The sequence below is a fragment of the Crinia signifera genome, chromosome 1 (genome assembly GCF_055691185.1).
Source record: "Crinia signifera chromosome 1, ASM5569118v1, whole genome shotgun sequence".
NCBI lineage: Eukaryota > Metazoa > Chordata > Amphibia > Anura > Myobatrachidae > Crinia > Crinia signifera.
Genome location: NC_139217.1, coordinates 144,729,512 through 144,754,535, shown reverse-complemented (window position 1 = coordinate 144,754,535; position 25,024 = coordinate 144,729,512). Strand labels below are relative to the sequence as shown.

General features: G+C 43.1%; 1 protein-coding gene across 2 annotated transcripts in view; it reads right to left on the bottom strand.

The window, feature by feature from the left end:
- SEC24D (SEC24 homolog D, COPII component) overlaps positions 1–25,024 on the bottom strand; it is a 108,523-nt gene that overhangs the window by 32,413 nt on the left and 51,086 nt on the right. For both annotated transcript variants that reach the window (XM_083174461.1, XM_083174462.1), the window contains exons 9-11: positions 22,839–22,977; positions 6,148–6,263; positions 2,948–3,072 (exon numbers count right to left, since the gene is read on the bottom strand). In XM_083174461.1, the coding sequence (XP_083030587.1) occupies positions 2,948–3,072; positions 6,148–6,263; positions 22,839–22,977 (380 nt within the window). The remainder of the gene's footprint in view (positions 1–2,947; positions 3,073–6,147; positions 6,264–22,838; positions 22,978–25,024) is intronic.

Here is a 25,024-nt window from a genome sequence, read left to right as displayed (position 1 = left end):
CCAGGGTGGTAGAGGATGTTTAATACGCAGAGGAGGGGTGTATAATGGAGTGGGCTTATACTCATAATTTTCTGGTGGGAGGACAGCTTGCTTGACTGCAGATATCTCCAGTTCCCGGAAATAGATTTCTTAGATTTTAATGGAAATAAAAACTAGAGAATCCCACCTACCAAATGGTATTGGGGACTAGGGGATCAGAGTTCAGTAGGCAGAGCAATCTGCCAACGAGTATATAAAACTACATACCAGGTGTGTGGAGCTGGAGCAGTAACCAGCTGCTGGAAGGCTGATATATCTGGTTTTGGGAACAGTAAAGACATGCTACTAGTGTCCCTCAAAGTGGGAGAGTCCCAGCTTTTGGAATATACCACCAGAAAAACTCTAAGTCAAACAGAACCTGAAATATCTGACTGGGAAAAGCAATTAACAGGCTTGGATGGGGACCACTGCTTTGAAGTCAGATATCTCCGGTTCCCAAGGGCCGATTTTTAAAATTCTTGTACCCATGGAAAGAGGGAACCCTCAGCTTTCAGCCTAGGGCCCTTAGACTCCTGGGGGGGGGGTGTTTCTGGGTACTCAGAACCAGGGGCGGATTTAGGGATGAGGGCGCCCCTAGGCAAAACAATAATGTTTACTAAGTAGGACAGTTTATAGGGGCAGTATCTGCATGTCCTATCCATTTACACTCTATTTAAGATGGAATATAGTACAGTACAGTGGATATTTTGCAGTTATTGGTACATTTTGGGCTGACCGTACTATCACAGGCATCCAAGTGCCACCCCCAAACATGTGCCGCCCCTAAGCCGGTGCCTCACGTGCCTAATGGGAAATTCGGCTCTGCTCAGAACCCCCCCCCTGCGTGCACTACTGTGGTGCATATTAGCCGTGATAATGGATTGCATAAAAAAAAGGCTTTTATTGCCTTTTTTTCCCAATGGTCATTATCAGGCAATCCAATTATAGGGCCTTATTTTGGTTCACTCTTTCTGACAAAATCCTTCTTAGATGGACAAAACCATGTGCACTGCAGGGGGGCAGATGTAAAATGTGCAGAGAGAATTAGATTTGGGTGAGTTATTTTGTTTCTGTGAAGGGAAAATACTGGCTGCTTTATTTTTACACTGCAATATAGATCTCACTTTGAAGTAAAACCCCACCCAAATCTAATTATATCTGCACAAGTTACATCTGCCCCACCTGCAGTGCACATGGTTTTGCCCATCTAAGAAGGATTTTGTCAGAAAGAGTGAACTAAAATAAGGCCCATAGCCTTTTTATGTGCGATCCATTACCCATAATCACATTAAAGCACATAAAAGGCAAAAATCAGATACTTATTGGCGCTTGAAGTAATTTGTGTTTATATATCATCCATAGGTTTAGTGATGTAGTGATGGACAGGACTGATTTCTGTTTGTCAGCATACTTTATGATTTGCAGCCACCAGCATGGATTTGCCTGTTAGATTAACCATAAATATTTAAATAGGTCTTGGACCACCAATCCAAGGCACTGCAAGTGCTCTGAGGCACTCCAGGGTGCCACGGCACACAGTTTTGGAACCACTGCCCTAAATGTAACAATGCAATGATAGCTTGACATTCATGGAGGAGTAATGGATAATATGTTCCAGTCCCTGTGCTTCACCACACAACTAGACTAAAAGTTTTGTCCACTGTACAATTTTACAGAAAGAAAGCCAGAGCAGCATTTGGTATGTATTGTATTTAAGTCATTTGTTGTCCGCAGTATTTGTTACAGCAGATAGGGCTTTTTTGCAGTACCCACCATTGATCAGGAGGGGGAGCTACAGTTCTCTGCAAAATATACAGATTGAGCTGTACATACAAGTTGATAATTTGCAGACTTCGAAAACTGAAGTTATATACGTTTGTCTCTGTTATTATATCAAACATTTCCTTAGTTACATGCATACACTTCATGAAAAGCAATAAATGTCTCCTTAAGTGTGTAATTTGTATAAATATATTTAATTACCTGCATTAGAGGATGACGCTATGAAATGAATGAGCAAATGAACATGTACATGACTGTAAATTGGAAACTAATGAAAGAGCATAGCTATTCTTGGCACAGTACATTCAGATTTTTGTTCTCAGAACATGTTGGTAAAGTATTAATTTAGGTTGGTCAATCCCTTATGGCAGTTACAGATGTGTCCACATACATCTATCCTCCATGCCATACAAGTCGCGGTATACATAACACGTGAAGCTACTGTATGTATATCTCTGTAGTGCCGGGCATCATTTTTTAAGACTTTTCCCATTAAAGTGCATCTTATTTGCAAAATGGAGTGAATATCATTTTAACCAGCAGGAGCTTCTTGTGCTTCCTAGTTGCTCCATTTTGCAAATAAAATGCATCTTGATGGAAAATGTAGCAAAAAAGCCGTGGCATGGCGAGACTACAAAGGTTGTTTAATGTGACAGAATGCTAAAATGTACATGGACACAAATGCACTGTTAATGTTGGAGGTTTCAAACTTGCATGGTTAGTACACCTAAACCATAATGCACACTCAGGAATTTTTTTTTTAACTATAGCAAGATGGGTAAAATGATATTCATGGTTGCCAAACTAATTCAAAGATTGCATATGTAGAAACATTGGTAACAATTATAGGCTGCGTTGGGTAGATTTGTGGATAATTTGTTACGGTATTTAACCGTGTACACACAGCGTGATGTGCTAGGCAATAGGTTATCCAGAATTGCACCATATGGACACTATGGGAGTTAGAAAGGCCCTCGTCCTGCGGCATCTCTATCATCCGGCAAAATTTACACAGTGTATTTGGTCTACGGCTAAATCGTCATAGTCAAAATTCGGCAAGTCAAATTTGCTTTGCTTGCCTGATGTGTGTACACTTCTTTACATTTACAACTTGTATCTGACCAATTGGGTCTGTATATAGATTTACCTTGGGAGATTATCCAACAATGTCTTCAGTTCCTCACATATTAGGCGGACAACACCATTTTTTATGTTGCTGTAGGACACATCAATCATGAAAATGAAGGCAGGTGGATTAGGAGGCTTGTTTTTCTGGAAAAATCAGTACAAGTCAGTAAGCATTTTGAAAATAATATTTGCCAATTTTGGTTCACAGCACAGTTTTAGAGTACAACCCCACTCCCCCCCCCCCCCCCCCCCCCGCAAAAAAACATATTTTTTTAAAGCAACTGCTAAATACTCTCAGTATACTCTGAAGCCCTCCTGCTCCTTTTTTCCCCCCGCAGGCTGCAGCTGTGGGTGGGCTTCCAGGTCACTACACAGAAAAGTACAAGGCCTCATGGTGCACACACACAAAACGCATTGCATGCAGTTCACATCGCACCATTATTCTTTTGGCTTGCTGGCGATATGCGCTCCTGTGCATCGCATATCACAAGTCAAAAAAGTATGTGCATGCAGTACTTTTTGTACTATATAGCATCGCATCTATTTCAAATCACACACTGTTTTTGCATATCAAATGCCATTTGAACTAGATGCGATGCAATCTACTACAAAGCACATGAAGGACAAAATGTGTGTGGGCACCTTCAGAGACCGGAGCAGCTACAGCATTAGGTACCTCAGCACAAGCCCATGGGAGCATTATATGTGTGAAGCTATGGGGACAGTGAATGTGGCTATGGGGGGCAGTGTGTGTGTGAGGCTATTGGGGTAGTGTGTGTGTGTGTGCGTGTGTGTGTAAGGCTATGGGGGCAGTGTGTGTGTGTATGTGTGAGGCTATGGGGGCAGTGAGAGTGAGGCTATTGGGGCAGTGTGTGTGTGTATGTGAGGCTATGGGGGGCAGTGAGTCTGGCTATGGGGGACAGTGAGTGTGGCTATGGAAGGCAGTGAGTGTGAGGCTATTGGGGCAGTGTGTGTGTGTGTATGTGTGAGGCTTTGGGGGGCAGTGAGAGTGAGGCTATTGGGGGCAGTGTGTGTGTGTGTGTGTATGTGTGAGGCTATTGGGGCAGTGTGTGTGTTTGTATGTGAGGCTATGGGGGGCAGTGAGTCTGGCTATGGGGGACAGTGATTGTGGCTATGGAAGGCAGTGCCTGTGAGGCTATTGGGGCAGTGTGTGTGTGGGGCTATGGGGGCAGTGAGTGTGGCTATGGGGGGTAGTGCGTGTGAGGCTATAGGGGCAGTGTGTGTGTAAGGCTATTGGGGCACCCTCTCAGCCTTGTGCCCTAGGTAACAACACCAACTGCACATCCCTAGTTACAACCCTAAACAAATGCACTTTGAGTCAAATCAGTCTATCAGCCTGCAATCTGGTCTTTGTGTCCTTTATCACAAAGTATTACAACATATTCCTAAGGTATGTAAAGAGCTTCCACTGTCTGAATAGTGTAGAGAGGGATGGTTATGTATTACTGGAAAACCATACATACAGGTCCCCAGTCAGTAGTTAGTACACTACACCAATTATCATGAAGTCGAATGATAGGCGAGGATCAATAAGCTAGAGGCATCCTCATTAGAAAGAGAGGATATGATTAAACTTTATTTTTCGTTCCAGAATTAAAACAAGATACCCCAGGCAGAAATAAAAAAAAATTCTACCTTATGGTACACCTCTTTATTACTACATATCTTTCTCCAAGGGACTGAATATATGACATAATCATGAGGAAAAGTTTAAATAACTAGAAGGACTAATATATGTAATGACATTAGTTTGCTACAAATGTGTTCCAGCAGTAATCTCAGTCTTTTAATTAAATGAATCTTAGGGTCTGATTTATACCTGATCACTCATCTGCAAATTTGCAGATGGCGGCAAGTAGTTAGCAGCTGCCAGACAATATGTCCTTCTGAGGAAGCCGCTGAAACCAAAGGCGGGGAAACGCGTAAAGGAGTTATTCACCGGTACCGGTACCCCTCACTGCCACAATCAAGCCTCTGATTGACTGCCTTAAACCCCTGGAGCGTGGACGAGTCCGCCTGGCTGCACTGCATTTGCAGGGAATCTGCAGCTGAAAAATCCGGAACCTGGCAAGTTACCAAGCTTTTCAAAGCATTAACATTACTAACTGGCTATTACATGCAAATATCCATTCACTCACAGGAGCTGTGAGAGAGCTGCCCAGTGTGAATTGGACTAACCGGCCAAGCTACAGGCTAACATCATAATTACTAACCTTACTAACTGGTTACTGCATGCAAAGTACTCTTTAACAAACAGGAGCTGTGAGAGAGCTACCTATTGTTCAAATTGGACTGATTGGCCACTCACAGGCTAACATTAAAACTGCCAGTATTCTACTATAAGTTGGGCTAAATAATATATTCAGCACCCCTAAAGGAATTACTCCTTAATTAATTCACCCACATTTCCCCTTTTTAGTAATTGTTTTAAATTTATATGATTGTATACTGTGTACCACCGGCCGGTGACTAATTGTTATATTTCAAAAGATAAAAATTCTTTTAAATAAATTTTGTTATATTTGTAAAGAAAACTTGAGTCAGCGCTATCACTAATTTCTTTTCCACTTTGTCCTTTCTACAAGGGGAGGAGTATTCCCTTGATAGTGACAGCAGCAGACTCAAATTTACTATTGTATATATATTGCGGATTTGCGCTCTGACAAATTGTCTTGTTTTCTAGTGTAAGATATAAATCAGTTCATTGAAACGATAAGCTATATTTTATTTTTTTCTAATTAGGAGTAATTTACTATTACTACAGTCATGTGGGATTCATTGCTATTTAAAACTACATAGATACATAGGAAGAATGAGATGCAATGATAGGTTATACTGGAAACAGCAGCACAAAGTACAGATAATTGGTATCAACATATAAAACCTACTAAGAAACCATTTGTAAATGAATATACTGTATGTATCAGTAACAGAGCAGATAACTATTGCTGGTTTTCATTATATTACTACAAAATGTGCAAGCATCTTAGCACTAAAACGTTAAGCCACTTACTGTATGAAAAGGAGGTATCTTTTACTTTACTAAGAAAACATCAGAATATCCCATTATGACTTACTGTGCCAAAATGTTATTTTAAATTACAAAAAGAATGAGTAATGTTCATGTAGACAGAGATAGGGGAGAGACTGGACAGGCAGCTGCAGACGAAGAAGAAATGAAATCCACAATGGACTTACCCTGCAGTAATCTAATGTAGCAACGTATTCATAAGATCCGAGAGATAGCTCTGGCCTTTCATAATGGTCTATTCTCCTGCCAACATGGTCCAGATGTTGGAAATAGAATGGAGGAACTAACAAAACATAAACAGGAAGACACATTATTCTAATAGAAACAAAAGCAGTGACCATGTTTTATTTCAGTACAAAGTGAAAACATTTCATGTAAATTTCAAATGGAACAAAATGTTAAAAACGAACTTAGAAGTAGCAATACTTTACCTATGAACTACTTAGCTAATAGCTAATAGAGTTATTGAGGTGGTAAAATACTGTAAGTCCAACAGGCACAAAGTAATAGATTGTATAAGCCCCTTTGTTTGTTTGTATCTCTGTCCAGACCAGTGGTGTAACTACAATTATGGTGGCCCCATCTGAAAATTATTGACACCCCCCCCCCATACCTGCTCGTTGTCAGGGGACATGCCACATCCTGCTCGTCAGGGGATCTGAGATTTTGCCCCTTCATCCGGCAGCAGCTGGCTCCACCGGGCCTATTACTCCTGAACTCAGTAATGATGCTCCCAAAATGGCCAATGCTCCTTAAGCATCTGAAATAACTGTCTTCTCTGAGGTGGTGGCAATTTCACTGGAGGAAGGTAAAGCCGGGACTGCAGACAAGTATCTGCAGGTCCCAACGGGGCTGTAGCAATAGCCTCCACAGACCCCAGCTATCAGATTTACACATCTCCTATTACATATAATATACTGACAAGACGCTTAGTTAGTTTAGAGATATCACTCAGGTGCTTGAAAGGGAGCAAGAACAAAAGCACACTGTGGTTACCAAACTTTTTTGGAATCACAGCACCCTGGAGTATCAGAATTTGTTCAAGGAACCCCTATGATAAAAGCTTCTTACTGAAAAATGTAGGAAAAAAATATATAATTAGGTAAATTATGTTTATACTGTTGGTCATCCTTAGGTTTAATTAAGGATTCACCTTTGTCAGTCACATAGTTTATGATTGGCAGCTACCAGCACTGGTGGTTTTGCCTACTACAATGACCATAAATAATTTTCACCAACTCTTGGCAGCCTTGCAAGTGTCCTGGGGCAGCCCTGGGTGCCACCGCACACAGTTTGGGAATCACTGTATTACACTCAAAAAGTATTTCTAGTGTATTGTCAGATATCAAACTACACTTATACACACATCAACCAAGCAAAATAAAACAATCCCTTTATCTTGTGTCCCAAACCATTCAGTTACTATTCTGGGGTAAACAAATTTAAGTTACTATTGTTTTTTTTTTTTAATGTAGTTCCCTTTTTCTACCAGCAGATGTCACCCCACAGCAATTGATCTGCTCACATGCTGGAACAACTGTTGAAAAGAATGAGAAAGCACTCTCCTAAAGGGAAGCGGTCATCTATTAGAATGAACTTAGGTCTACAGTCATTAGGTCGACCCCACTAGGTCGACTGGCAGGAAGGTCGACCTGACTTAAGGTCGACATGGGCCAAGGTCGACATGACTTAAGGTCGAATTTGCATAAAGGACGACATGAGGAAGGTCGACTGGTCATAAGGTCGACATGGGTTTTTCACTGTTTTTTTTACCCGAATGTCGACACAGTCGACATGAACACAGTTGGCAATGAGAATCTGACCCTCGCATCGCTCGCAATGCTTCGCTCGCCACAGCTTTAATAACCTCCTCCACGCCAGCATTGACCTGCTCCTAAAATCCTTAGCCAACTCTAGCAGTGGAAGGCCTGACCTGGTTTCCACTAACACAGGCGCACAATAAGCATTATGCTGACTCATTCTAGCAGAAAAGATGCCAGAAACCCACGCCAATAAGCTACTTGCTCACAAAAAGAATGTATGTTAAACATGGTAATCAACATGCATTTGGTGCTGCATATTCAGTTTGCAGCCATCTTTAATTATGTTTGTTTAATTCTTCATTCTACAATATAATAAAATACCATATGTGTGCCTAGAAAAGAAAGAAGACATGGCCTATTTACTTTAGGTTCATTTGAAAAGTCCACTTCTTGCCAAGGAAATAAAGAAATCTCTCAACATCAGTGATTGTGCTCAAGTTTCAAAGTTGAAAAGATTACTGTTTTAGGGAAAGGACTGTGCCACAACAATTCAAATGAGGGTATCCAAAATCATTTTAATGTCTAGCAGGACTTGTTCTGACAAAAAGAAAACTTGGGACTCGTCCAAAATCACAGAAACACTTGCTCATGAGTCACATACAGTAATTCTTGGACAAATATGGCATGGCATCTTCAGTGAAATGAGCTTGTCACTGGAAGATTAATAGATGTTGAAGACATGAAATCCATAGGCACATGGAACTTATTAAAACAGCTATTTTATTTGAAAATGCCCAGTTCCCCCTCTCCTTGTGACTGCAGAAGTGTTATCTAGAATTATGTGGTGAGATGTATTTTTGAACCCATCCCAATCTACCGACTGATTATTTCAGAAATATTTTTATAGATGTTGTTCTCCAATCAGAGATCGCTCGTGTCCTGCTAATAACCTCTACACGTATTTGTTAGTATGCAGTCATCTATTTAGTGTATGGACTTAAGAAGATGTAATTAATGTATCCTATATAATAAAAGGCTAGGACTGTTCCTCATCTCTATGGAGTGAATTCAAGTGTTTTACATGCCAGCAGCCACTAGATGGCGGCCGAGGGAGCAATTTAATCATTGCTCCATTCCGGAGTGCACAGTCGCCAGCATTGAAATCATTGTTATGTTGTTTAGGAATTACTATTAGCTAGCTGCAAGGGTGTATGCAGAAACAACCCATCAGAAGCAGCTATACAGTTGTGCTATTAGTAATCATCAGCATACAAAGTTTTTTTTAACAGCGCTTCAGCACCTGCACCAGAACAAAGCTATGAAAAGCTGGACTGCTGACACAGTTTTAATCCGGCTCAGATACGGGATTCACCGCATTTACACTACAGAGCCAACCCAGGAAATTCCCAGGTCAGCACAGTTCACACTGCAATTCACGTGTGTAGTCTTGAAATCCAGCCCTTGAAGATGAAATCATCTTTAAGCACCGGGAAATCGGCCAGCCGGGACCCCACAGCGCCTACGCCAAGCTGGGGGCAAGCATAGCATTTGGGAAAGCTGCTGCTGGGCTGCCCCAGTCTTTGTCTGTGCGATAAATATGTACTGCACTTAGCCATCCATTCACCTCTACCCCAGCACCACTGCTGTCTGCATAGCATGGCAGACAGCAGCAGAGGCTGTATGCACCTTGTCCCAACTACAGGATGCTCTCCTATTGATGTAGACTGGTTCCGGGTTGGAAGACCCTGGTTACCCATTTACAATGCCCCTGAGCACCAGTGTTTAACCTACAACAATTCCCGGTTGGATAGCCAGATCTTTGGACCTGGGTTATTTTTAAAGAGGATTTTTAAAGATATAATCCCCTTTTTTTTTAAAGAGGGCCATTTACACTTAGGCTCGACTTGGGGGACTGGCAATAACCCGGGAAATTAGCTTTCTGATTTAGCGTGAACTTCTTGCAAATGCCTATGATTGGTGCAATTGGTCGTTGACGGTAATACTACAACAAGGAAAAGAACGGGGTGAAGTGGCAATAGATGAGGCTAAGGATACAGGCAGATATCCATGCATGCATTCAACTTGGGCATGATTGTCAGTATCTCTGCGTCAGTCTAAAAATCATCCATGTATTGTATTCTTCATATATAACACAAGTTATAAACTAAGACAAGAAATACAATAATTCCAATAAGTCAAGAAACAAAAACACTTTCTTAGACACCTTTGTATACACATTTTCCACTGTGTAATTTTGGTACAGCTTTATAGTTCTATTTCCATTGTTTTCTCATGATTTTCTGCACTATCCTAAGGACTGTTAGTACTGACAATCACTTTATGCCCCTAAGTTTCACTTTATTTTCTGATTAATAAGGAGCCAACATCTACAGGGCAAATAAAAGAAAGCACTGTTCTTGTAATTTTGCAAAAATGGATACAATAGCCCTGAGGTAATATAATGGTATGTTTTACACTGGCTGCATTTGAGAAAGATATTAAGTAAAGTAAAATGCTAAAGGCAATGATTAACACGCAGGAGTATAAAACACAAACTATTTATAAGCCTTAAATTAATCAAGAAGAGAATGTAAGCAGGATCAAAATGCCCGGGAGACTACACACTAATAGAATCAATGGTGTATATCAAGTGTGTTGCAATATTCAGCGCTAGATGTCATTTTCTTCTGGGGAAATGGGCTGAATGAGGCACCAAAGCCCAAGGGACTGCTACACTTATAGTAATGCCACTGTTGTCTTAATTTACCCTGTTTGTAGGGATCAGGACCACACATTCAGGAGGAAATTAATAAATGTGGGAACACATATAAACATAATGCAGGGTTTGTCTTGAGCAAAAGTACTATAACCACATGGAGCTTAATAAGCAGAACTTGAAGAAGAGGAAGAAACGATCCCGACAAATCTATCAATGGTTTCAGCAGGATTATCGTAGGGAGCATTTTACAGCTCTCACACTGTACTGCTAGTGCAGTAATACCACCGGTCCCCCATATTGGCCGTTTATACATCTGTCTCTGAACTACGTAAAGGATTCAGGGGTAGATGCATTACCAGGCGCTGATCATGTAAGTAATTTTCTTATTGCTTTGTGAAAGCAGGAAGCAATAGTGACAAGATGTATGACAAAGGGGGAATAAAGCACTCCCTCCTCCAGTAAGTGTGGTATCCCGACAGTCATTATCCCGACTCCAGGTTCCCGACTGGCCAGACCCAGACAGCATGTCGAGTGCAACAAAGCCCCGTGAGGGCTCGCTGTGGGAACGGTGGCTCGCTGCTCTACGCGAGTCACCTATTCTATTCTCCCTCTATGGGGGTCGTGGACCCCCACAAGGGAAAATAGCCGACGGCCGTCGGGAACCAGGCTGTCGGTGTTTTGACAGTCGGGATCCCGACGTCGGGTGAATGCCTGTCAGGACCCTGTCCGGCACCCCCTCCAGCGATCCCCATCAACCTAGTGGCTTTTCTCCCAGCCTGCTCCAGTGAGCATGCTCAAGATCTCACTACCATCGCAAGAGGGTACTTGTTTCCTAGCACGGCGCCCATCGCATCGTATACCATAAGCCATACAATGGTATGCAATGCAATGTTACGCGATGTCAGCCGATGTTATACAATTTTAAATTGTATGCCATCGCATTGAATGCCATATACAATGATATACATTGTATATGGCATACAATAAAATTGTATAAGCACCCTAATGGGTTTTTTCAATGTTAAAAGCACCCCCACGCCACCTCCACTATCAACGCTAACCCGAAGCATGGCGAGCGCAGCGAGCCCGCGAGGGGCGGCGGTACACGTCCTCCGACCTTTTCATACGTCCCCCATCCACGTCGGCGTGGAGATAGTGTGGCGAGCCCGAAGTGTGGCGAGCACAGCGAGCCCCACGAGGGGACGCGGAATACACGCTTCGAGCTCGGTGGCTCGCTGCGCTTGCCACACTATATAGGATCACCTCCACGCCGACGTGGATAGTGGGGGTATGAAAAGGTCGGAGGACGTGTACCACCGCCCCTCGCCACGCTTCGGGTTGACGTTGATAGTGGGGGTGGCGTGGGGGTGCATTTAACATTGTAAGCACCCATTAGGGTGCTTTTACAATGAAAAATCGTATAGGGGGGCCATTTAACATTGAACAAACCCATTAGGGTGCTTATACAATTTAAAATCGCATCGCATCGCATGTGGGTATATGGCATGCGATGCGATACAATGCATAAGATGCCATACGACTGAATATCGTGGGCGCCGTGCTAGGAAACAAGTACCCGCAAGAGTTACCATACACAGCAGCAGCCAGGTAACAGTGATTGTCAATAGGGCAACGACACCTACAGCTATAGATGTGGATATCTGCAATAGTTGGATACAATCAGTGCTACTGACCGCTTAGACATTAATCTGCACATTGGAGTGCTCTCTTATAGGAGGGCATGGAATTCTTGTCACTTGCCACACAAGCAGTATCAAAACACATAGGGCCTGATTCGGGGCAGTGGTTAGCATTACTGCCTCACAGTGCTGAGGTCATGGGTTCAATTCCCACCATGGCCCTAACTGTAAGGCGTTTGAATATTCTCCCTGTGCTTGCGTGGGTTTCCTCTGGGTACTCCGGTTTCCTCACACAATCCAAAAATATACAGGTAGGTTATTTGGCTCCTAACAAAATTAACCCTAGAATGTCTGTGTGCGTGTACATGTGGTAGGGAATATAGATTGTAAGCCCCACTGGGGCAGGGACTGATGTGAATGTTCAACTATACTCTATAAAGCGCTGCGGAATATGTGTGCGCTATATAAGAAACTGTTAATAAATAAATTCAGACCCGCTCGCTAAGCAGCGTTTGTCGAGGGAGTGAATGCCCGTCCCCTTTCGCTCAACACAACCATCGCTGACACAACCATTCACATGCTGGTGTAAAAACATTCGATGGTCGCCATCCATCGAGTGATTTCTTGCATGCTTGCAGATACTAGTCAGTCTGATCTGACTTTATCTGGGTAGGAGATGGCTGAAAAGGGGACTGGCACTGACATCATAGCCTCCGCCACGCTTACATTTGCATGGGGGCGCCCAGCGGTTTTCTTGACACACACCATTTTGGGGGGCACGCCTAGGAAGTGCTGGATGTCCCATGTGACAGCCTTCCCCCGCTGTGTGCAAACACTTTGCTTTCTGTGATAATCGCTGAAGGCATTCGTGCATAGTCTGCACATGTGTATATTCACTTATATGTATGTGCAGACCCACACCATCATTGCCCGGACCGAATTCGGCAAACAAACCTGAATCACCCCCATAATGCGCACTGATATCACTTCTTTTCAATACCGATCCTTAATACACCTATACCTAAGTCCACAAACAAAATAATCCAAAAAACTGCTCTGTGCTGATAGAACTGGGGTCAGATGTATTAGGCCTGGTGAAGTGATAAAGTGGCCAGTGTTGCCATGACGTCCTTTGTTCTGATTCACTTTACTACAATTTAGTTTACAGAGCTGTCTTTAATGTATTTCACTGGTTGCCATAATTTCCTTCCAGAATTTTAAAAGCACATTTTAAAAGTTTAAACAAATCAAGAAACACCTTTAATAGGATTTTGTACTCCTATCAAAAGTGTTACAATGTGCCAAGAGGAACTTCTATATCTAGTCTAAAATAAATTGAGAACTGCACAACATACAGATGTGTCCTCATACACTATTGCTGCAGTCACGTCAAATGGCCCTTCACAGTATGCATGTCCTATGCAACTCAGTGTGCGACAAGTATTTTTTTTTGGTTGTATATACATCTTTAGGTGCCCAAACACTATGCGACTTCTCCCCTCTGAGACGTCACATCCAATCCCCCTTCAGCCAGGACACTCATTTCTTCTGATCTTTTTTATAGGTTTTTTTAGGGTTCTGTCTTTTCAACAGATCAAGGAAGACAATAAGGAGATTTAATATTCTCTTGGAAAAACAATGGAGGCACCAGTTCTGTACTCACAGACTCTGGGCTGTTTTTTACTACAGTAAGTCAATTCCACGTCATGGTAATATTGTATTAAGATGTCTAGATTTCAGATAAACATTCTGACCATTTCAGAATGTCAACATTGTTAAAATGGCAGAATTCTAAGTAAAGTTAACTGCACATACAGTCGTTTAAATAGGAGGCGCTCAGCATCCCAGCGGATGGGATCCCAGCAGTCACAATACCAAAGCTGTCATCCCAACTACTACCAGGAGACCTGCACTGGAATGCCAACATAGGCAAGGAACCCGGAGACGGGATCACAACTGCTGGCATCCTGAAAGTAAGTATGCAGGGATGGATGCCGTTAGGGTTTAAGCAGTGACGTAAAAATAGCTCTGCAGATCCTGCAGGGGCTTGGAGGCAGTTGGTGAGTGTGTGTGCGCTGGGGGTCTGGGGAGGGCTATTTTTTCTCTGTTCCTGCGACCTGCAGATCTTCCTTTCTTTGGTCCCGAAGCTGCTCCTGTTGAGTTGCCATTAAAAATGCCCCACACAAAATGGACGCCGCCTTACAGCAGACAGTTATCCAACTGTCTGCTGTGAGGCAGCAGCCATTTTGCAGGGGACATTTTCATTGCAGCAGTAGCAAGAGGAGCATTGGGACTGCAGACAGGAAGATCTGCAGGTCCCGGTTACAGTACAGACCCAGGGGTGGCAGGCGGAGCAGTACAGAGGAGGGTGTGTTTAATTATTTGTTACACCACTGGGTTTAGGGACTAGTGGAGACTTAGGGGTAAACCTACTATAGCTTCTAAAAATTAGGTCAGATAGTGGGGGAGATTCTCTAAACTAAAAATGCAGTAATAAACCCCGTTATCAGGGTTTTTACCGCACTTTGGGATGCTCTAAGCATCCCCCGCTGGGTTACCGCGATGGGGGGCATCGCCAGAAAAAGAAGCTTATGGGCTTCTAACGCGACCCCCCGCTGCCCCGCACCGACCCCTGCCACCCCGCACCAAACCCCCCCCCCCCCTCACCTGTGTCCGGGCAGCACAGCGCTGTGCTGCCCGGACCTGTGACCTCCTCCTCCCTGCACTGTACATCCTCTTCAAGATGCAGGGAGGAGGAGAGCCAGCCCCCCCTGCAGCATCCAGGCCGGGTAAGAGAGGGAGGGGGGAGCCGCCAGGACCCGTCGCTCATCGCCGGGTCACCGCAAAAGACAGCTCTTTTTTTTTTTTTTTTAATTGTCTTTATTTGGTTTTTTTACAGCATGTAACATAAACATATAACATTTGACAGTACATAAGTCACAATTCATAGACATTTACACTAACACATAGAAGAAAAAAAAAAAACATCCTGCATTGTAGAGAAAGAACCCTTTTCCCCCCTCCCCCCACCCGTAGACCGTCCCTCCTGAAAGTTACCCTGCTTCTTCAGTTCCATCAGAGCATTGAATTGTAGTGATGTACATGGGGAGTATGTTTATTTTCCTTATTTTTCTTTTTTTTTTGTCTACCTATCTGGTTAATCTTCTATACTATCCCTTCCGTGCGAGTTTACTATCTAAATTACACCCTTCGTGAGTGTGTTTACACTGTCTTGGTGATCTGTCTAAGGAGTATAATATTTTAATAAATTGTCTGTTTTTATTTTATTTTTAAATTTTTAAATTTTATTCTTGTGTTTTTAATCTTTTTTTATTCTGTGACTTTACAATCTATTTATTATGTTTCCATTCTGAATTGTATAAATCCCAGCTTCCCCCATTTTTAAGTTTCCAATACTTTAAATTATGTACCTCTATAATACCGTGAGTGATACCATTCACCCCATATATTAAAAAATGTATTTATATTATTTCTTGTGATATAAACTTCCTTCTCGTGTTCAAATGTATTGTTAACCAGGTTAGACCATTCTAGTATCCCGGGAGTGTTTTTTGCCATCCATGCACGTGCAATGGACACCTTAGCTATTGAGCTTAGATTCAGGGCCAACTGTTTGGATTGACTGGATATTCCCTTCTCTGGCCAGACTCCCAATATCAGAGCTGCCGGGTTGATTACCTGTTGGGGAATTCCCATGCTGATCAAAATACCTCTGATGTCCCTCCAGAATATTTGCACTGAATTACACCGCCATATGAGATGCCAGAAATTACAATCGCCTTCCCCGCATTTGGGGCATCTTTCTGCCTCGTTGCCAGTAAACCTACTTATTTTAGTTGGGGATAAATAGATACGGTGGATTATATTATATTGAATCTGTTGAATTTTGAGGGAGTTGGTTGATAACTTAATATTAAAAAGTGCCTTCTCCCAGTCCCCTTTTGTTAAATATGGGAGGTCTTCAACCCATTTACTCACAAGACCTTCCAACTGATCTGTCTGTATCATAGATGTTATATGTTTATACAGTTTAGATATGGTTTTACTTGTGCCCACTTTCCTGACAAGGGTTTTTGTTGGGTTATCCTTTACTTCGATGGGAGAATTTCTTGTATGTTCCTCAAGAGCACTCCTAATTTGAAGGTATCGAAAAAACATGTTTTTTAGCAGACCGTATTCTTCCTGGAGTTGCTGGAATGTTTTCATTATATTTTGATCCGTTATTTGACCGATGGTTGCAATTCCTGCCTCTATCCAGACTCTACTTCCCTGTTGTTCTTCTAATTTTTTAAAGGGGGCTAAAGAAAAAATATTTGTTTCGGGGTCCAACCCTTTATAACCTTGTTCCTTGTTCACCCATCTCCATATTTTTATCGCCTGATTTAAGATTTGGGGGTATTTTTTAGAGCATCTGTTTGCAAGAATGGCTTGTAGTGGGGAATAACCTGGGACGGTCAAATTTACCATATTCTTTGTTACTGTTAGTTGACCGGAATCCTTAAGCCATTCCTGCAAATGGGCAAGCTGGGCCGCAATGTAATAGGATTTGAAGTCTGGAAAGGCTAGCCCCCCCTGTTCTCTAGGCCGCATAAGTGTGGTAAGCTTAATCCTAGGGGTCTTATTTCTCCAAATAAATGATATCAGCACCCCGTTCATTCTCCTAAATACGGCATTACTAATATATACTGGTGAATGTTGTAGCTCATAGAGGAGTTTCGGTAGTATTATCATTTTTGTGAGGTTGACCCTCCCCATAAGAGTCAAGGGTAATTTGACCCAACTTTTACATTTTATTTTAATTTCGTCTATCAGTGGGGCAATGTTCATGGCAACATAATCATCAGGGTTCTTGGAGATCACTACTCCCAGATAATTGAATTTATCCACCCTAGGGATACTCCCTTCCCCATTAAGTGTATCCTCCCGTCCTCCCAATACCATTAGATGGGATTTATCTCTATTTATCATAAGGCCGGAATAGGAACCAAATTCATTCAAAGTTGCCATAATCCGAGGGAGTTCTTGTTTGTAATTAGACATTCCCACCAATAAGTCGTCGGCATACAACGAGACAAGGCTACCCACAGATCCACCGTCCCCGGCTTGTGCATCTGGCAGGTCTTGCCTAAGGCTACATGCCAGAGGCTCAATGGCCACTGCAAACAATGTTGGGGAAAGTGGGCAGCCCTGTCTCGTACCCCGAAACAAAGGGAACGCCGCCGAGACAAACCCGTTAATAGACACTCTGGCAGTAGGGCTGTGATACATAGAGAAGACCCTATTGATAAACTGGGGACCAATACCAAAGGCTTCCAGCGTGTTTCTCAGGTATGGCCACTCCAATGAATCAAAGGCCTTATTGGTGTCGAATGAGGCCACTGCTGTCTGGATTCTCATAGCCTTCCCTGTTTGTAGGTAAGTAAATACTCGTCTCAAATTTATGGCCGTGGACATACCCCTTCTGAATCCAGTCTGATCGGGGTGGACAATTTCATCTATGACTTTATTTAACCTATTTGCCAGAATCGTTGCGTAGATCTTTGCGTCCACTGTCAACAACGATATTGGTCTATACGACTCAGCTTTTAGTGGGTCTTTCCCTTTTTTAAGTATTACCGTTATTACAGCCTCTGTCATGGACTGGGATAATGTTTTTCCCTTTTCCATCTGTTGGTAAAAGTAAAACAGCCTTGATGCCAGAGTGTCTTCCATTATCTTATATATCTCTGCCGGGAGCCCGTCTATCCCCGGGGCCTTCCCGGCGGAAAGGCCCTTTATTGCGTCAGTGATCTCTTCTGGCCTAATGGGCTGTTCTAGTACTTCTCTGGCCTCAGTTGATATCTTGGGGAGTTTTAGTTTACTTAAATATGTCTTACACTCATCGTTCCTAATTATGTTCTTTGATTTATATATCTCTGCCAGATGTTTAACAAAGACATCTACTACTTTTGATGTTTCGGTAACTACCTCTCCGGTACCCGTGGCTATTTTTGAGATCAAGTTGGGGGGTTTATCCCCTCTGGCAATATGTGCCATGAGTTTCCCCGCTCTGTCAGCGTTCAGGTAAATTTTATGTGAGTCTTTTAACAGCCTACACTTCGCCATTTCTTGCAGGTGTGTGACCCAAGAACGCTGTGCCAAGAGCCATTCTTGTTTGTTAGGTTCACCTTTATTTAACTGATAGTTTTGCTCAAGGGTCATCATTTTTGCTTCCAGCATCAGCTCTTTTTTTCGGAGTGTACCCCTAACTTGTGCAATTTTTTTAATCATTATTCCCCTCAAAAAAGCCTTAAAGGACTCCCACACTATTTCGGGTTTAGTAGAGTGAATGTTTATTCCAAAGAATCCGTCAATTTCCATCCTTACATCACCCAAGTCTCCCAGCTGGGGCAGCCATGCTGGCTGAAACCTCCAGTACTGAAAACCTCTTAATGGCTCTGGGTCCAGTTGTACCACCACTGGGGAGTGGTCCGATATTCCTCGAGGTCTATATTCAATATGTGTGATGTTGTTTAACACATTCCTGGAGGAAAAAATCATATCGATCCTCGAGAAATTGTTAAACGTGGGTGAGTAGCAGGAAAACTGACGCTTCTCCGGAAACCTTTCTCTCCAGACATCATACAGACCCATTTCTTCCGTAAATTTTGCAAAGTTGCTTCTCCCAGTCAGGTTTCCCCTTCTAGGGCTCCAAATATCCAACCCATAATCTATCACATTATTGAAGTCCCCCAAACAAATACATGAGTTATCTGGCCTGGCAGCGATGAATTCAAGTGCATTTCTGAGTACATCAAAACGAAAGGGCGGTGGAACATAAATCGATAGAAGATTAAACCTAATTGTATTTATTAAACCCTCTAAAAACACATATTGACCGTTATGATCTATCTGTGCGGAAATATGTTCGTATACCACCGTCTTTTTAATCAGGATCGAGACCCCACGTGATGATGAAGTGTAGGGCGCGTGGAAAGCTTGCGCAATCCAGGGTCGTTTTAGAGACAATAATTTGTCTCCCCATAGATGGGTCTCTTGTAGGCAGATAATATCGGCCACTAGAGCCTTGCATTGCTTAAGAACTAATGATCTCTTGATCTTATTGTTCAGACCACGAACATTCCACGTCATTATTTTAACCATTTACTTTTTTATGTTTTTGAGAATTTGCAGGCTTTCCCAGCATTTAAACTTTGTAATACCAGACATATAGGCATTCATATGTTTTATATTGTAGTTATAAATAACCTCAGTCCTTATCTTCTTGTGAGGGTTGTGGGACAGGGTCTCAACAATGCAGACAAACAAAAAGTAATAACATACAACATATAACATATACCCCCCCCTCCTCCCTCCACCCTGTATAACCTACCCATTGAGGCATACCTCTAACCTTCCCCCCCATCTTTTCCCCTCCACTTGGGGCTCTTTACTTACTAACCACTTCTGGCGTGGCGGGAACCCCCAGCATCTGCCTAGGTCATTGAATATAAATTATTTTAACTCCACGATCTTTTAAAGTCCTTTCCTAAGATGGCTCACCCTAATGTTGGTATTCGATCTTAACCCTGTTTCCCTACTCCCGCTGACATTTAGCTATTAATGCTGTGTTTGTAAAGCCAGATTACCCAGGATACAATCTATTCAATTGCTAATTGCTTTTTTGGCAGGATATGTTTTATCCAGCCATAGAGCTGCTTCAGATACTTCAGTGAAGAATCTTGATTCTCCATCAACCATTACTTTAAGCCTTGTGGGGTACAACATGGAGTATTTAATGTCCAGCTCTCTCAGCCTAGTTTTAATGTTGCGGAATTTGGCCCTATCCCTCTGAACCTCTTGCGGGAGGTCCGGGAAGGTCTCTATCTTAGAGCTATTAAACCCAAAGTCTGGTTTGTCCCAAGTTAGTTTCAGGACTCTGTCCCGATCCCTGAAATGGAGAAACTTAGCGATAATGGTACGGGGGAATGCTCCAGGTATAGGTGGACGTGCTGGAACTCGATGAGCCCTCTCAATTGAGAATTGTGCAGAGAAGTTCTCCTGCCCAAACTCTTTTTTAAGCAGTTCTTCCAAGAATTTTTCCGGCTCTCTTCCTTCTGCCCTTTCCTCTATGCCCACGAATCTAACGTTGTTCCGCCGCAGCCTTCCTTCCATATCGGTGACTTTTACACGGAGGTCCGATAGTTGACTGGATATTACATTAACTTGGGCCTGTAGGGGGACCATTGTATCCTCCGTTGTTGACACCCTCTTCTCCAGCTCCAAAACCCTGTCCCTAGTTTTCTGAGCATCGTCTCTAATCAGCATGATATCTGACTGCAGTTTGTTAATCTGTTCTGATAGTCGTACTTCACAATTATTCACTGCATCCAGTACCTGCTGTAATGTGACTTCTGGAACAAGGGTTTGACTGGTTAGTTTGGAGGGTGTTTTGGAGGGTGTTGTTTGCGGTGTAACAGACTGAGAATTATTTGCCGCTTGTGTTTGGGTACGGGCGAATTTTTCCAGTCGGGCCGCAGCCGTGTTTTGATTACCCTTCACCATTTTGATTTTACTGGTGAGCCTTCGTATTATACCACTCTTGAACTGATAACTCCCCAGACAACACTCCGGATATCAACTTCAGATCAATAGGAGTGACGCAATTTATAGAGCTGGTGTTATATACTTTTAATGTGCCTTGTTTTATCAGTCAATGATATTGCCGCTATAAGCTTAAAGTCTATAAGGCAGTCCTATAATACTACTCTGTTCGAGCAGTCACCTTAATGTCCCAATGAGGCCAAATTACCACAAAAATGTGCAAGCTTAATCACAACAGTCTAAGCATTTAACACTGTACCTCACTGTCTCGGACCAGACAGGTTGTAGTGTGGTAGTTGCTACTACGGCTGGTGAGGTCTGGTTCAAAGTTCCTGCTGTTTCCTTAAAGACTTTGTGGCTGGACCGGTGGAATATATTGTATCCGTTAGAGCCCTGTTGGGCAACTTGATGTCTCCTGGCGGTCGCCCTGGATCTCTTCCTCCTCTACTGGAGAGTTTGCACCTCGCTGATTGCCCTGTGATACTGTCTTGTTTCTGGGCCAGTGCCCTGGCTTTCTCCTTGCTCAGGAGGGGTACGATGCCATCCGTCTCTCACACGGCATGGACCGGGCTTCCTTATGCCAAAACCGGGACTGTGTGCTTGTGAACCTTTATATTTCCCAATTAGCAGAGATATGACCCCCAGGCAACAGTTCAGCAGGGCTATGCGTACGCAACTCTGTATTGAACTTCAGGCCGGGACAGGGCACAGGAGGATCAAAACACTCCGATATAATAGTAATACAAGTGGGGGCTGGAGCAGGAGTCGGAGTCCCTTACCAGGGGACGGCGCTATAGGCTGGGGCGTCAGGGGGTTTTCATACGCAGTCAGGTACCAGTCTTTGCGGGCTATACTCAAGTAGCTGCTGCGCTGCTTGTGCAGTATTGTGTATAGCGCTGGCCTGCAGGCCACAGTTCAGCAGGGCTATAAGGACACAGTGTTATACTTCCAGCCAGGACAGGACACAGGAGGATCCAAACACGTTTCCCCTCTTCCCCTACGTCCCTGCAATAATGTGACTGGCTGCAGGAGCAAAAATCCCTTACTGAGGGACAGCACTGTTCGGCTGGGGCGTCAGTCAGGTAGCCTGTCTGTGACCATCGGCACTGTCCGGGTGCCTGAACTCCGGTAGCTGCTACGCTGTGTGTGCAGTGTGACCGCAGGACGATGCCAATAGCGCTGACCGACTGGACAGGCAACCACCGCTTTGTGTAAACGGAGCCGCCGGAGTTCGTCTGCTGACGTACCACTACGTCAGCCGCCTGCTTGAGCCGCTGAACCACCTTCCACCTCAGCCGCAGGTCCTCCTTCCACCTCCCGCATATATCACGGTCCGGGACCCCCGAAGCGCAGCAGAATGCACCAGCTATCCGGTAAGCAGGGACGATGGGCAGTGGTCTGGGAGAGTTCACGGCCTCTGGGACTTAGCGACAAGGTTTAGCTGTGTAGGCTGTGGGTACCATCTACACGCGGATAAAGCGTGGAGAGGACATTCGCGTGCCGGAGGCTCCCGCTCTCATGAGCCTACTCACACGCCGCCGTGGTCACGCCCCCCCCCAACCGCCATCGCAAAAGACAGCTCTTAACGCAAGAGCTGTCTTTTGTCATAATTATGGCATATGTTAGATCATATGTGATAATTATGTTTGCGGTAGCCGGCGATGAGCGGCGGTAAGGGGGCGCGGCTGTTAGAGCACCCCCCCTCTGTCTATCATTTGCCTATTGCAGCCTAGGAAATGATAGACAGAATCGCCTAATTTGTAGAAGCTTTAGTAAATGTATAAATATGCTACTAATTATATCCATGTCTATGTTATGTTCTTGTCAACATTTTACCTGTCTGCATATTAACAAATTTTTCGATGAAAATGTATGCCCGATGTTATCAGAGTTATGCTGGATTTGGCAAACTTACTCGCAACATGGCGTATTGAGGCAAGATGTATCAGAATGCATCTGTACCTCCCGATTCTTATCATTCTAGTCTCCGCTAGCCTGTTTACCTCAAAACTGTTTGTACTTTGTATATGTTTTTCACCACTATTTAATGCTCTGAGACACAATGCAACAAGACAAATAGCAGCAATAATAATGAAGTATAGTATCAGAATAAACACTGAACACAGATTTACCATCATTGATAAAGTTGCAAAATCCACACTGGTATCTTCTTCCTCCCTCAGTGAACAGCATGAATGGACACATATAAGCTTTACATCGGTTACAACGAATTGGTCCAGTTTCTCCATGGTTTACCAGGTAAAGAGGAGTCTAAAAAACATGAACAAAATCGTGTGAAATCTCCATTATTTGTTCCAAAAAACAAAATGGATCATTCATGTGACACTGAATTGAAATGTTCACAACATTTTATTTGAACTTGATCTTAAAATGTGTCATGTACCATTGCAACCTCAAGCACACAGCTGAGCCTGACATTAGACTAATGTGCTCCATGCAACAAAATCCACATTTAAACAGTGTAACAAAATATACACATACACAATATACACAATATACACATGTATCTGTCCTATGCGTTTACATAAGAACACAGATCTCTGAAAAACGTTTGCCTAATGGCACAGGCTGGTTACCATGATTTTGGAGACATTCCAAAGTTCTCCCCTAGTTGTGGTAACCAGGGATGCTCAAGCTACTGTGATCAATTAGAGTGTACACTCAGTATCGTTAACGATGCACTCTACCTCAGGTTGTTAACAAACCCCCTACCCAACTGTACTGCATACTCAATGCTGACTACTGTAAATTGACAACAATGCATTTTAGGACTGGGGTTGGGGTAGCAGTGGTTTGATGTTAACAAAAATATTGTTTATGACATCATTCATTGTGTATGCCCTATATCATTTGGCTCGAAGCTCTGATGATATTGTTTATGGTGCTGCTTATTGTCTAGTTTGTATGGGGCTTCAGCACTTTACATAATCAGAGACATCTTACGAGAGGAGAAGACCCGTGTATAGTCTTCTTCTTCAGTCTTCTTCTTGGCCCCTACCTCTCTAGCCAGCAGCGCTCTTGACTCTGGGCACTAGGGTCACTAGGGGAGCCTAACACTATCCCAGAGTCTAACACACACTCCGCATGTCTCTAGGAAAATGGCACGGTAGTAATTTTCCCAGGAAAATGGCCACCACTTGTACTGATTAAGCAAACACTATCACTCTACCCTTGTGCCTTGTTTGAAAAACAATATATTTCTTAGCCAAGTAGTTCTGAGGAGATAACGTGAAACATTCCCAGCTTATTCCCAACAATAACATTTCAGAACACAGTCAATGCCAAATATACATTGTTATGAGAAGACAAGGGGATGAATCTTGTCAGACATTATATTTATACCGTTAAGCATTGCAATTTAGAAAACTAGCCAAGTTTATGATGAACAGATTGCAGAAATGTGTATGTTAATTGTGAAACTGGTTGTTATTTATGAACAGCTGCATATATTTTTTTAATAGTTTGACTGCATATAAGTAAAACATACGGCAAACTGCACAAGTAGTGAATTCAGTTCAAATTGGGTGCAAAATGTAGGGATATATTCAAACTTTGAATATATCTCTAAATTTAGAGATATATTCAAAGTTTGAATATATCCCTACATTTTGCACCCAATTTGAATTCATGCAGGTTTGAATGCTCCTGAAACCCATGGGATTAATACAAAACAAAAATACTGTAGTTGCAGATTGTTTTGTGGGCAAAATCCCCCAAGAGGGTATTTTTTAAAAAAGAATTGCGTTCCAACCCTGCCACCGTTGTCTAGCGGAGATGCCAACTGCAGAAATAAACGGACCTGAAAGGAAGCGCGTGCCAAGGTGAGTATGTATGTATGTATGTGTGTGTGATTTTGTGTGTGTGTGTGTGTATGTATTTATGATTATAAAGTTGTACTTTACTGGGTGTCTGTGTTTTTATTTTCACATTGGTCATGCAGTGGGACTACAAATCCAAGTGGGCCCTTTAATACCCTGGATGCTGAGACTTGTGGTTCTCAAAGTCCCTGCATGTGGATGAGGCTTGCTGGGGCTTGCTGTTATGCTGCACAACCCAATGGAATTATTTGCAATCTATTTTTTATTTTTACCCCAAAAAATCAGACGAGCACCCACAACCTAGAAGTGCCAGGAACAGCCCCGGTTTTCAGCCCTGGACGGGTGAAGCTTGGGTGGGGACCCCTTTATTCAGGGCTCCCTACTCTCTCAGGTAACCCACCCAGCCAGAGATGTGATGCCCGTCAGCCAGAGGGAGATGTGATGGTCCGGGGACCTTGCTATATTTTATGTCCATCATA